General features: G+C 47.4%; 1 protein-coding gene across 2 annotated transcripts in view; it reads right to left on the bottom strand.

The window, feature by feature from the left end:
* VIT (vitrin) overlaps positions 1-14,805 on the bottom strand; it is an 88,361-nt gene that overhangs the window by 25,105 nt on the left and 48,451 nt on the right. Inside the window, exons 7-9 of one of the 2 annotated variants that reach the window (XM_070429005.1) lie at positions 11,762-11,953; positions 6,079-6,135; positions 396-440 (exon numbers count right to left, since the gene is read on the bottom strand). In XM_070429005.1, the coding sequence (XP_070285106.1) occupies positions 396-440; positions 6,079-6,135; positions 11,762-11,953 (294 nt within the window). The remainder of the gene's footprint in view (positions 1-395; positions 441-6,078; positions 6,136-11,761; positions 11,954-14,805) is intronic. The other variant, XM_070429006.1, reaches the window with a different exon arrangement.

Below are 14,805 nucleotides of genomic sequence, written 5' to 3'. Positions count from 1 at the left end.
AGTAGCAAAATTACAGTTATGAAGTAGCAACGAAAATAATTTTATGGTTGGGGGTCACCACAACATGAGGAACTGTATTAAAGGGTCACGGCATTAGGAAGGTTGAGAACCACTGGTCCAGACCCTTTTTGGGAGCAGGGAACGCACTCCCTTCTGGCTCTGTCTTCACAGTTTGCTTTTCCGCTTTGCTATAATGTCCCCCCTTAGCCCAGGCTCTTGTGGGAGTTGCCAGGTGCCCTGTGTGTGGTCTTCAGACCCTGATGTGGGAGGTGAAAGCGCTGAGGCTGCTCTCTGTGGGCCTGGCCTCTGGGGCCAGCTGGGTTATTGGACTCCCTGGTTCTGAATCCTATGTATCTCCATCTGGTCTTGGTGAGGAGGTTGGGCTGCATAATTACCTGCATCTAAAAGGACCGATCCAGGTTTCCACATGTCCGTGTCCCCTGATTTTCAAAGTAAAAAGAGACAAGCTTGTTACTTAGGTGAACCAGCAGCCTCTCTCAAGTGACCCCCCAGGATGATCACCTTTTCCAACGGCATCAGGAAGTTCAGTGAAGGGGCAGGGCAGGGGGCAGACTTTTGGATGAAGCAGCCTGAAATGTGTGGGATATTCTCATTGAAATGTCTTGAAGCCAAAGACAAAAACACCTTTGCTCTTTTCTTCCTCTCATTGTGCATGAAGGATCATGGAAAAGTAGGAATCCTGGGATTCAAGGGAACCTAAAAGGTGATCCAACCCAAACACCGCCCAGCATCCTTACCAAAGTGAGTGGATGGCTAGTGCTTGAATGCCTCCAGAGATGGGGAACTCATTAATTACACAACCAAAGCAGTGAATTCTTCCTTGGACTATTGAGACTTTGAGAAAAATTTTCATTGTATCCATCTGAAATCTTTATCCACCATCCATCCCTCCGCACCAATTAAACACACAGTGTGTACCCAACATTCTAGGTACATTCGCCTCACCCACCCATCTGTTTGTGTTCTCTTCCTTGGAACTTCACAGGAGAAATGTGGCCCCTCCGGGGAGCAGGCACTCATTTCCTGAGGCTCTGCTTCTCACTGTGCGCCTCAAGCAGAATAAAGCAAAGGGCACCTGGCATTCCTTCTGCAGTAAAATATTTAATGCTCCCCCACCCCCTACACACACTGGTGCTGGATGATAAAGTAGAAAGGGTGGCTGGGAAGGGGAGATTCCTACCCCCAAGTCCCTGACCTGTTTGGGGGAATCATGGTTGAGAGGGGCTGGGAGGAACACTGGCACGTTAGGAAGTCTCAAAAGGACACCCAAACAGCTGTTTCTTTCCCTCCCTCCCTCCCTCCCTCCCTCCCTCCCGTCCTTCCTTCCTTCCTTCCTCCCCTATTCCCCCACCCAACTCCAACTCAGAAAGCACAGAGCTAAGGGTGTAACAAACTGTTTTCTCAAAGCCATCACTGTTACTGCATGCTGGAAGTATTAACACACTCAAAAGAAGTGGTGTTTTTGTTCACACGTTTAAGATGGCAAGCTGTTTTGCAAGTCACTCTGTGCTCTTGCACATTCTGATTTAATGGTGAGAGCTGAGTTTAATTTAGCTCAGCCATTAACCAGGTGTGTGACCTTGAACAAGTCACATGCCCTCTGTGAACCTTAATTCATTTGTGAATAACATTAGCAGATTGAGTGAGATGATTGCCAGGTTCAAAATATTTAGGATTTATACGTTTAAACATTCTGCTTCTTTAGCCTTATAACTCTATTGCCACCTACTGGTAAAAATATGCACTTTGCCCTTTCCCTAAAAAAAAAAAAAGGTGCTGGTGACATCTGTTTTTGCCCAGGGCTTTCGGCACCTTGAAGGTTATGAAGAATTAGGATGCTGGGTGCTGTTACCTTAGCTGGTGAGAGACCGTTTCCATGCCTCTGCCTGTCCTGGAAGCCTGTCCTGTTGGTGCCACTTTCATTTATTTGGGACAAGTTTGAACCAAATCACTTTTATCCAAAAGCCGAGGGCTGGAAAATGTTTGGACAGCTGAGACTTGGTGCTTTTGGACTTGGTTGTAATGAGAAGGAAGTGAATTTGTTAGAACGTTTGTATTCCTGTGCTGAGGCATAAGGCTGGTGTGGAAAAAGAGGTTGGAAGACCCATCCTGGGGCTACCAAACACTAGCCAGGCACTGCGGGGCTCGCCCATCCTCTCTGACCTTAAGTCTCCTCGGCGAAGCTGAAGTCATAGAGACTTGTTATGCTCGGCCAGCGTGGCTCAGTGGTTGAGCGTCGACCTATAAACTAGGAGGTCACGGTTCAATTCCCAGTCAGAGAATGTGCCTGGGTTGCAGGCTGGATCCCCGGTGTGGGACATGCAGGGGCAGCCGATCGATAATTTTCTCTCATCATTGATGTTTCTCTCTCTCTCCTTCTTTCTCTCTCTCCCTCCCTCTCCCTCTCCCTTCCTCTCTCTGAAATCAATAAAAATATATTTAAAAGAAAAAAAAAGACTTGTCACCCTACCTCACATGGAGGTAAATATATCAAAATCATTCTGGAGTGTCAGGCACTGCTGAAAAACAAGGAGTTAATTTTGTGACAATTCTTTTTTTAAATTTTAAATATATATATTTTATTGGTTTTTCACAGAGAGGAAGGGAGAGGGATAGAGAGTTAGAAACATCGATGAGAGAGAAACATCGATCAGCTGCCTCCTGCACGTCCCCCACTGGGGATGTGTCCGCAACCAAGGTACATGCCCTTGACCGGAATTGAACCGGGGACCCTTGAGTCTGCAGGCTGACGCTCTATCCACTTAGCCAAACCGGTTAGGGCAATTTTGTGACAATTCTTGCTTGGTTGTCTCATAGGGACAGTTAGTGTCTAAGAGAAGTATTGGTTCTGACTGATGTCCATAGTGAAAATGTAGAAACATTAACATTTACTGAGAGGGTACCTGGTGTCAGGCACTGACCACGCACCAGAGGAGGTTAAGTCACAAGAACCTGTGAGTTCGGTACAACGATGTTCCCATTTCACAAGCGAGGAAACTGCCGCCAGGGAGTGGCAGAGTGAACCTCAAGGCCAGCAGGCGGCTCTGCACTTAGCCACCGTCTGTCGCCCGTGATGAGTCATTGCTTCAGTGTCTCAGGGCACGTGGGTAGGCCCCTGAGTTGCTCGCTCCCTGGCACACCTCCTGCAGTGAGAGGGCCTGGACCATCCGAACTAAGACCCCAGTGATTCCCCAGGGTGCAATTTTAGGAGGAGGTGGTGCTCTGAGAGGCAGCTGGGGAACCTCCACGCCTCCCCCCTCGCTGAGCCTGGCCTCCTGCAGCGGGGGCTGCACATTTCCCCTGAGCTTCCTCTCCTCTGGCTGCAGTAACCCAGGAAGCAGGCAGAGAGCAGCTGCGGCTGTGGGGGGCTGCGGCCACGAGAAGGCTGAGGACCATCTGAGGCCTGGGCATGAGCCGACACACCCGTGAAGCCGACAGGCCCCGTTTACAAACGGATCACCCTCCAAAGCTCGGTACGGGGTATTTGTTTGGGACCTGGCTGCCTTTTTCCCATGGAGACAACATTAACTCCGTGGTTAGGTTTCCAGGCCAGCGAAGCTCATTGATCAAACAGAGCTCAGAGGGCAAAAGGAAGGTTCCAAGGAGTCACCTAGTCCTAACGTCAGTCATCAGGAGCACACCGCTCCTGCCTCCTCCTCAGAATAGGGCAGGAGCAACCAGGCTGGCACCGGTGGTTCCTGTCCGACTCCCAGGGCCCTGGTGGGAGGGGGGGTTTGGCATAGGGGCTGCCGTTATTCACAGTGTGTGGTGGGGGCTTCCCTCCACCTGCAGGAGCCATGACGGGGCTTCACGGCTGGTTGAGGCCAAGGGCTCGCTGGGAGGATCTGAGATGCTCAGAGCAAAGTTGCAGCGATGATGGTGGAGGGGGAGCAGCAGCAGAAGTGGGTAGGATTTGAGGGTAGAAAGGGAGCTGGGAGCATCTGATGGGTCAACAAGAGAGGACGTGATTATTGGGAGCAGGAGGAGGATGGAGAAGAAATGGAGGATAGAAAAAGGGAATGTGGTCAAATGCTGACAACAACCTTGGGTTGCTGGACAGTAGAAAGTAGGACCTGGAGCCCAGCCAAGCATAGCTCAGTGGTTGAGCATCAGCCTATGAACCAGGAGGCTACGGTTCAATTCCTGGTCAGGGCCCATGCCCTGGTTGCAGGCTCAATCCCTGGTGTGCCGGAGGCAGCCAGTCGATGTTTCTATCATCATTGATGTTTCTATCTCTCTCCCTCTCCCTTTCTCTCATGAATCAATAAAAATAGGGTTTTTTTTTAAAAAAAGAAAAAGAAAGTAGGGCCTGGAGATAGGTCGTGTTGCCAACTGTGCCCCTGGCCATGCCTGATTCCAGTGGCAAGAGCCTAGGCTGCCCAGGTCCGGGGGCCTCTCAAGCAGACCAGCCCCAGGAGAGCCCTGGGGTGTCTGGACTGGCAGAAGTTTTCTCTTCGACACAGAACAGACAAAGCCAAGGGACGTTTTCTAGAGGTTAACACAACTCGGGTGACCTGGATTGAGCCGCCAAGGCCCGCAGTGTGTGGGGAGGGCGTGTCGGCAAGGGAAGCCGGACGGGGGTGCTGAGCAGCGGGCAGCCTGGCCAGGCTGACACCACCCGCCTGCAAGTTTCCGGAGAGCAGCTCCCGGAGCATCTGCCTTCGGTACCGGAGGGGATTGCACTGGGCCGGCCGATCCACATGCAGCCAGCAGTCTGCTTGCTTTCCCTCATTTTGCCCCCTCATGAAAATGCCCTGGTTCAGGTTTTCCTTGGAAGCCAGCTGAGCTCTCTGTGGTTGGCCCTCCTTTTGGGGGTTGCAGAGGAGGCAAAGATCCTGGCCAAGAGGACAGGAGGAAGGAGTGCCCCATGCTTGGCTGCCTGAACACTCCCCTGGGCCTATTAAGGCCTAAAATGGCCTTGCAGTCCTCGCCCCGCCCAGCGATCTGATTCTTAAGCCCTTTGTCCAGGACAGCAGCAGGCACGTTAGCAGGGTGTAATTGTGAAGCTCGTAGAAGCTGCTAGTCCTGTCGGGGGACCTCATGGAGCCCCTGCTCCAATTGGCATCAAAGCAAAAGAGAACCTTCCGTCTCTCTAGGAGTCTTTCACCATGTGGAGGGCAGGCAGGGACCCCCGAGCAAAAGACAGACCTACTCTGTTTTCCTTGGAGGTCTGGGCCCATCCAAACGCCCTGCGGCTGCAAAGGGAATAGTACTTGTATCAAGTCTCTGAGCTCAGGGCCCAGAGGTAGTCGAAAGCCTCTAAGGCAGTGGTTCTCAACCTGGGGGTCGCCTACGACCATCGGAAAACACATATATAATTACATATTGTTTTTGTGATTAATCATTATGCTTTAATTATGTTCAATTTGTAACAATGAAATTGGGGGTCACCACAACACGAGGAACTGTATTAAAGGGTCGCGGCATTATGAAGGTTGAGAACCACTGCCTTAGGGGCTTTCCACTGCCTCTGGGCCCTGAGTTCAGTTCCCCCTTCTAATCGCCACAGGCTTCAACATCAAGAGAACTGCTCCATCCTCTGCATTCCCAGTGCTTGGGTCAGACCTTGAAGTGCGCACAGAAGGGAGCAGAGGGAGCCAGGGAGAGTCACAGTGCACAGGAGAAATCCTGGAGCGGAGGGAATGTATTTCTGTTCCTCACATCTGGAAGTACCAGGCCAACTTAGCTCTGCCTTTCCTGGGAAAAGATAAAAATTTCTCCTCCTTTTACCCTAGTTCCTCAGGCATAAACCCTAGAGAGTATCCCTTTTCAGGTTTATAAGAGCCAGTTACTGAATCCTTAGGAATTTCTTATTAAACCCCCCCCAAAATTGCCTCCAGGGAATGGCGATGAGCGAAAACTTTGCTTATGTAAGGCTTCCTTACTTTTCTTACCGGTTTCTTTACAAGTGGGGCCCTTGGGCTGTATCTTTTGTTGGCATAACCGGTGGAATGCTTTCTGTCCAAATCTAAATCAAATGGCAAGGATTTGGAAAGACAAAACGCGTGTAAACAAACTTAACTTTCATCAGCTAGAAAGGTGAGTTCAGGTTCTTACCTGGATTGGCACGGGGGCTGTTTTGGCTGCTTGTGTAGGAGGTGGTGGACCAGAGATCTGTAATAACATTTGACTGGTCAGAGCATGAATGTTAATCTAATCGCAATCCTTCTTTCCATGATCTAACCTAATAAGACATTACCAAGGCCAGAACCAAGGTAAAGCTTTGTCCTTGGGCGGTCTGAACCTGCCCCAGAGGAAGCATTGAAACGGGAAAAAAAAGAAAGAAAGGAAAAGGGTTGAACTTAAAACACTATGCAGGTAATAATAACCCTTGTATTTCACTTCTTTTATGAAAGTACCATATTTTTATACTTCATTATTACAATAATTCTTCTCAATTGTGCCACTACCAAGGCGGTTAAAGTAATCCTTCAATAGACATGTCACTTAACATTGAGCAATTTGCTTAAACTGTGTTAACGTGGCATTGATGCAAATAGCGTTAGCGCTCAGTGATTTTTAAAGGTACACAATGGGTTATCCTTAATTACTCTGAGAGAGAATCCAGTCGGCTTCAGCATTCATCATTTATTGGGCAGTTTCTCTCAAGCAAGGTTTTAAAAGGGAGGACGGAGATGGGGGTGGAGGTTCTGTGAAGAGCAATGCAAAATCCCTTTGGGGGAGGAGGGGCCACGTAAAAACCAGCAGAGGGAAAGAACCAAATTTCATGGAGGGGAAGAGGTAAGAGGCCATGGAAAATCATCAGCTTCTCTTGCAATCACATCTATCTGCCATCAATTTTCCATTCCCTTTGCCTTTGTTCCAATCATTTGGACACAAGACAAACTAGCTTTCCTTTCTAATTATAAAGACAACACGTGCTTACTGTAAAAAGTATACCAAGGGCAGTAAGAAATCGCCTGCAATGTAATCCCTGTATTCGAGTGTACAATCTATCCTGGTATGCAATTTTGGTATGTAGAATTATATCCCCTTTTCTATGCAGCATTCTCACGCACAACACAAAGTTACGAGCATGAGATGGGTGCCCGTGCTGTTCTATAGCTGCTGCTTTAACATCACAATCTGTCCCAGGCTAAGCTTCTGTCAGTAAGTGCACCTTGTCATCAAAATTTAATAGCTGTAGAGTAACTTCTTTACTGGTCTGATGATGGACAGTTAAATCGTTTCCATTTAGTTTTCTATGATGAACAACATCCGTGTCCGGGCTTCTTTACACCCTTGGCTGGTAATTACCTGAGAATATATTTCTGTAAGTGCAAATTCTGGGTCATGTCTCCACACGCTTGCCATAACTGTGTGTTATCAATTTCCAGTGTGAATTGGTGAAAATGACGTCTTACTGCTTAATTTGCATCTGTTTTATTCTTGATGAGGTTGAACATCTTTTGTTATATTTATTGGCCACGTAGTAGTTCTTCCACTTTAGGTTTGCCTGGTCATGACCTTCACCCATTTTTCTTTTGGAATGTTTGTTTTCCTATTTGTAAGACTGGATTTTAGGAAAAACTTTCTCCAGACACCTTAAGGAAATGAAACCTTCAGAGATGAGATAAATGTTGGTAGACAGGGAAGTTGCATGAGGAAGGATGGGCAGTTACAGATGATGGTCTCCTTCCTGTCCCAGGTTTCACCACTTCCTTCTCCTTTCTAACACCTGTCAAGAGGGTGGAGTGGAGTAGAAAGGTGATCAGAGCCATCACTGTGCCTTGCCATTAGGTGGCGCTCTGCTTCCCTCATTGGTCTACCCTTCCTTTTGGAGGCATTTAATCTGCTAGATTAGCTGAAGCAACCATGGAGCTTCTTAAAATGAACCTGACCAGGAAAGCCATGCTGGGCAAAGCCACTCCACATTGCAGACCTGATGGATTCAGCTGACTCTGCAGGAGGTCCTGGAGGGATTTTTCCATCTTTTCCAAAACTTTTTCCTCAGCATATCTATGGATATGGTTCTCTAGGCTGCCCCCTCTGGTCCTAGGATGCAGCTCTGTGGCCTCTTGACTCCTGTGGGTGCCAACATAGTCCTTGGCCTCTACCTGAAGAACAGCCTCACTCCTGCCTGGGAGAGGAGGTCTCTGTCACTCTGGCTCTTGGGGCCCCTCACCCCCAACCTTGGGTTGCTCCTCAATATCTTGTTAGCTTTGCACATTCGTGGATCAGTAAAGGGGCTATGATGAGACCTTGGTGTCCAGTCCCATCTTCATTGGAGTCCTTCCACCTACATCAGCTCCTCTTCCCCTGCCTTTTCTTGCCACAGACATTCTACTAAAATCCTTCCAAGTTCCTAGGTCCCATCTGAGAGGCAGATCTGTACCTCATTGTAGAGCAAAGATGAGTCATGGACCCCAAAGGCAGATTGTTACTGTCCCACCTGTACACTTCTCGTGTGTCCTAAGCTGAAGTGACCTGCTACAGGGATCCTGGTGGGATGTGTTCACCAATGTAGCCCAAGATCCTAGAACAGTGCCTGACACATAGTAGACATTTAATAAATATTTGTCGAATAAATAAATGAATTGGATATTACTGGAACACCCTAATTCACAGCCACTTCTTAAATCTTTTGACTAAAATCAAAATAAGAGAAAACAAAAACAGAAAGCCAACCTTGATAAATACAATAACAGCAACCCAGTTGTCTATCAGCAGCAGGGTTACTCTCTTAGGAGGCAGATTATTTTCAGCTCATTTGAAGAAACAGAGGAGTTATTTGTAAACTAAAGATTATATAGTTGGGATAAAGTATCACAGAAGACATCTATAGCCACATATTAAGATAGGCATTTATAAAAATAGATTGGTGGTTACCTAGGGCTGGAGGAAGGAGAGATTAGGGTGATATAGTGAATGACTCAGTTGGGGTACAGGGTTTCTTGTTGGGGAGATAAAACATTCTAAAAGTGATTGTTGGTGATGATTGTACAACCTTGTGAGTATACTAAAAACCATTGAATTGTACATTTTCAATGGGTGAATTGTATGGTAGGCAAAAAGTATCTTAATCAAGTTGTTATTAAAAAGACATAGCCCTTCACACATCAGTTTTCACTTCTCTTCAGTCCTACAGAAAGTCCTTTGAGTAGGCAATATAAGCTTTTAAAAGTCCTCTCTCCCATCCCCCTCCGTGGTCTGGCTCCTTTCTTAGCAATTACTGGGCATACTGCATGGACGCTCGCTCTGAGAGTATCTGTCCAGCAGCCTGTGGGGCAGCATGGGCGCGGGTGCTGGACAAGGATGAAGAAGGAGCACGGATGGGCGGGGAGGCTGTTGTCCAAGGTCCCTATCCCCAGGCCAGGAATAATGAAGCGTTGCCAGGTTGGGAGCCACTACTGCAAGTTGCTTGAGGTTTTCCATAAGCACAGGCCCAACCTGTAATAGGATTTCCAAGCTTCCAGGGTAGCCAAGCAAATATGCACATGTTTAATTATATGTGTTAGGTAAAAGTTGTCCTCAAAGGAAACACCAGGAGCAAACAACAAGTTACTCAGCTACTCAAAAATCTTTGAAAGAATCAAGGCCTCCAAAAGTCAAGAGCCTGAAATTAAGAAAATGGAAAATGTCTGCCTATGGGAGCTCTGTCCCCAGCATCCTTCCTGAGTGTTTTCTCGTTTGCTGTCAGGCATAGTGTGCCTGTGTTCATATTAACCTGAGGTGAATAAGAATAGGGTGGTGAGAAGTGTCTATCAATCTTCAGAAATTATTATTACTTTTTAAACATTTTTTTTTTACTGATTTCAGAGAGGGAGGGAGAGGGAAGAGAGATAGGAACATCAATGATGAGAGAGAATCATTGATTGGCTGCCTCCTGCACGACCCACACTGGGAATTCAGCCCACAACCTGGGCATGTGCCCTGACCGGGAATAGGTTGATGTTCAACCACTGAGCCATGCCAGCTAGGCCAAAATGATATTTATTTGGGGACTTTATATCATAGCTTCTTCCATGAGTTGTTCATTGAATGGAATAATAATAATAATCATCTCTATTTCATAGGGTTGTTGGGAAGATCAAATAAATTAATGCTTGCAGGGTGGCTGGCCCATGGAAAGTGTGGACTATGTGCATTCTATTACTTATTATTATTTTTTAATCCTTACCTGAAGATATTTTTCCATTGATTTTTAGAGAGAGTAGAAGAGAGAGGGAAAGACAGAGAAATATTGATGTGAGAGAAACACATTGATTGGTTGCCTCCTGCATGAACCCTGACCAGGGCCTGGTCCAGGGAAGAGCCTGCAACCGAGGTACATGCCCTTGACAGGAATTGAACCTGATACCCTTGGGTTCGCGCAGGTGGACACTCTATCCACTGTGGGCTCCGTTACTTGCTGTTAATCACAGTGGGAGCTGGCTGTGTCTAATCTTGCCACCCATCCATGTCAGGATGGGTCAGGCCTGCTTCTGTGATCTTCATTAGCACCTGAGTGTGGTTTATGGCAGGGATCCTCCTGCAAGGGGAGCCACTGGAGGGCCAGGCTGCCGGGGCTCACACCCAGCTCTGCCACTGCCCCACTGTGTGGTCTGGGACTGGTTTCCTCACCTCCCTACGCCTTGGTTTCCTCATTGTCAACACAGTGGATCAGTCAAATGAAAGGTGATATCTACGTGATAGGGTTGTTGTGAGGATTTAATAGGCTGATATTTGTAAGATGCTTAGGAGAGTATGTAGCACATTTAAAGTGCGTATTTGTATTTGTTAAATAAAAAGATGGGATGAGAGCTGGTTGGCTCTGGTATGGAGGGGAAGGGCCGTGCTGTGTGGCCGGAATGTTTGGAAGCTGGAGGTGAGGCTGAAAAGGACAAGTTCTGAGCACCTCCTCCTTGAAGGACAAAGCGGCCCCAGGAGGGAAATATTAGGACAAATTGCTGGGACAGCGGTGACATTCCAGTGGAATTTTCCACTCCCTTCCCAGAAGGCCTGTGGAAATGAGGAGGCGCTGATGAGCCAGGATGGCTTACATGCACACGTAACTGTGCAGAGAGAAATATTGATGTGAGAGAAACACATTGATTGGTTGCCTGAGCCCTGACCAGGGCCCGGTCCGGGGAAGAGCCTACAGCTGAGGTACATAGAAACTGGAGATTGGGTTACCAGTGTGCACCCTTCAGGTTGTGTTTGAGGTAATACCGAGATTGATCCCATAAACTAGACTTTGGTAAAACCTAAAGCTTTACTTAAGAAATGGATACAAGTAGGAAGACAAAAAGTAGTCAGAAAAGGAATAAAGATTTTAGCTATCTGGCTTTTCCTAAAGGGATTTTTTTGGTTTTATTTGTTTCTAATATTTGAAAGCTCCCAGGAGTTTATAATCTGTCACTTAAAACAAAACAGAACTCAACAGTGTTTACAGAGAAACCTCCTATCCCTTCAGCTGAGCTTTTGGAGAAATGGGGATTTTGTAATGGGAAAGTTTCATATGATATCCTACCTTCAAAAGTATGGTAACAAAGGTCCTATTTTTAAATCTATTTAAAACCCTTTCTATACAGTTTGCTTATTAGCTCTTAGCTTGATCCTAAACTATTATTATTGGACTCATGTTTACCCCTTAAATCTGGGAGAACACATACCCCTGGCCCAGGTCTCAGGCATTCCTCCCTCACCCAGCTCCAAAGATGGGAGACAGGCACTCCACACAGGCGTTCAGACAGAGGGCTAATCTAAAAGCCAGTATCCCGCTTTCTTGCACATGGAAACGCACAGTGTATCTACTGACCGAGCTCCCGGCTCCTGTGGCCCACAGGCTGTGGTCTGGGGCTGCTGGTGGCGGAGCCTGCAGAGGGGGATGGCTTGGGCAAGGTAGTGTGGGTGCCTTCTGCAGAGGTGGTCCCCGGTACCTGCATCAGGGTCACTGGCTGTGCGGTTGTCCCTGGAACTGATGGCTTCTGATAGGCTTTTGTGGTCTCCTCTGTAAAAAAATGAACTTACATTGGGGCCTATCAAATAGCCAGTAGACTCTGCAGGACAGATGTAGAATAAACGTTTGTTGGACACTAGCTTATGAGCAAAGACCTGTGCTAGCGGCTGCGGAGGGCGAAACTCACCTGCCCCACAGGGATGGAGCAATAAGCCAATACACAGACCAAAGACTGAGGAACAATAAAGTAATTAAAGACAGTTCAAACCTCAGCGATGTGGATAAGGCGGAACATGATTAATTGCCAAGTTAATTTTCCAGACACTAGAGGCAATGGTCTTAAACATACTTTTTTGATATTTCAATTAGCATTGGTCCAGGGATAAAAGGTACTCTAGTGTTCACTTACTTTTAGAGAATGCATTCTAGATTTCTACTTCATGACTAGTCAACTAACTCCTCTGGGCCTCAGTTTCCTCATCTGTCCAATGAAGTAAGAGAACTAGTTAGATTACAAGGATCATGTTGATTCTGCTAACCTGGGCTCTTCGTCCATGTGTGACACTTTAGATTGCTTTCACAATTTTAAATGAGTTTGTTACTACTCTGGGGGCTCTGAAAGTATTTCTGAAGGTTTAGGGCAAGGGGACATGTGGCTACCCACTGGGCATTGTCTTCAGAAGCGTGTGTTTGTGCCGGAAGGAAACACAAAAGGGTCCCACAAAGTGAAGAGCACCCCAGTCCTGGGAGCACAACAGCCCCTCAAAAATGCCTGGTGGATCCAGGCATGGGGGTTATGCCAGCTTCTCCATCTGACCATCTGTATCTCTGACAGTTCTGGAGGCCAGAGATTGGAAATAGGTGTCACCCGTCTGAACTCAAGGTGTCAGCAGGACTGAGCTTTCTTGGGAGGTTCTTGAGTAGAATTTGTTTCCTGCCTCTTCCATTTTCTGGTGGCTGCTGGCATTCCTGGGCTTGTGGCCACACTACTCCAATCTTAAAGGCCGGTGTCCTCAATTTTCTCTGCTCCATCTTCAATTGACCTTCTCCTCTGTGTGTGAGTGTGTCAGATCTCTCTCTAGTTCACTATTACAAGGATACATGTGATTGCATTTAGGGCCCACCCAGATAATTCAGAATAATCTCCCCATCGCAAGATCCTTAACTTTATCCCCTCTGCAATGCCCATTTTTGCCATGTAGCATTCACAGGTTCCAGGGATGAGGACATGGATATCTGTGGGGTGGGGTGGGGGAGGGGGGTACATTTCAGCCTACCACAGCATCCCAGCTCTAGCCTTCACTTGGCTCACGGCTGGCGTATCTCAGGTACACAGATCAGCAGGTGTAGGGGATAACATCTGAGATGAAAAGGTGGTGTACTCTGTGGGAACCACCCAACTTCCTCTTTGACATGGTGCAGCGTGCTGGGAAACTGCCTACCATGGTCCCAGGCCAGCTGTGCTGAGGGATGTGTGGCGGGGTGTTCAGATCCACTGCTCAGCACTGGCACCTGCTCATTCCCCACCCTGACACTGTCACCGCCTGCTCCAATCACAGCACTGACTTGGGGGAGCAGTCAGCACACAGCACCCTCCCTGCTATGGGGCTGGAGTCCGGTCATCTGGTCTGTGCTTGCGGGCATCGGCCTGTCAAGGCAGGAAGCAGATCCCGCCTTTAAGTCTGCCTAGAGTCTGTGCCAGACAAATTGCTAAAGAGCTGGCAGCGGCTTTGGGGTTCGGCCAGTCTTCACACCATCCATGGGCAAAACCGAACCTGTGATTTATGGCGTTTCCATGACTTTAAAGGACTTGAGCTCTTGTTACAAGTCTTCGGGAAGTTTCTAATTTCTCTAAAGTTCTCTTCTGTCTTACCCTCTGGTAAGTGCTACCGGCTTTCATGCCTCTTTAGGGAGGTGCAGCCCAGGTCCAGCCTACTGCATAGAGGAAAAAGCCGTAATAGAATCACTGTCTATTTTTTGAAATGGGATATAATTATTACTTTAGAGAGAAAGATATAAACAAATGGACAGTACACTTTACTTGCAAATTATGAGTCAAACACCTGTTTTTACTGAGCTCAGAAGAGCTCGAGGCTATAGCCAAATAACGGCTGTTTGCCTCTGCCTGGGGAACAGCATTTAAATCTAAGCAACGCCTGTCCAGCAGGAGCTGTGCAGCCAAGTCAGGGTGCTTCCTATTTTCTGAGTGAGAGAATTTCCCAGGGAAGAAGGCTGTGATGCTTTGAGAGGTCATGCTAACCTGATTTACTTGTTAACTCACATTCCTAGGGAGATGAGGAAGTATTTTATAGGGGCCTGCTGAGACCTGAACAGCCTCTGGCCTCTCACATCTCCCTCTCTCCTGCTTTCTCCATATTGCTACAGGAATTTCATCACGTAAGGAAGAGTAGCAACAGAGGGGCCACCGTCTTACGATTCTCTCTGGATATTTTATTTGAGTGGGTGAAATTAACTCCATGGTGAGACTGGTACATAGGAGGTGTTCGATCTATGGTTATTGAATAAATGAATAAAGAATCAATGAATGAACTTAATGTTTCCCACTATGACAACTCTACAAGATCTTGTAATAGGATAGCACTACCCGGTGATCCTGTCATTGGAGATAGAGAAGGTTTGGTAGAGGGGACAAGTGACATCAGCAGTACTTGACTTGATGTTCTAACTATGGCTTTTCCTCATTTTAAATGTATGTGCAAGAAAGCCTGTCTGGCTTCACCACCCTCCTCTTGGATGTCAGTAACTCAGGCGTGAGGAATAAGTACTTGCCAGAAGTAGGTGGTGGTGAGCTGGGCCATGGCACTTGGGGTAGAGAGAGAAGTTTTGGGAATGATCTCTGATGTGGAGTATGTAGAAACCAGCGGATTTTATAACCCAAGCTG

The sequence above is a fragment of the Myotis yumanensis genome, unplaced genomic scaffold (assembly GCF_028538775.1).
Source record: "Myotis yumanensis isolate MYYU_CA2020_CCGP unplaced genomic scaffold, mMyoYum1.0.hap1 SCAF_11, whole genome shotgun sequence".
Classification (NCBI taxonomy): Eukaryota; Metazoa; Chordata; class Mammalia; order Chiroptera; family Vespertilionidae; genus Myotis; species Myotis yumanensis.
The sequence above is the reverse complement of the archived record's forward strand: the minus strand, read 5'-3'. Positions and strand labels throughout refer to the sequence as shown.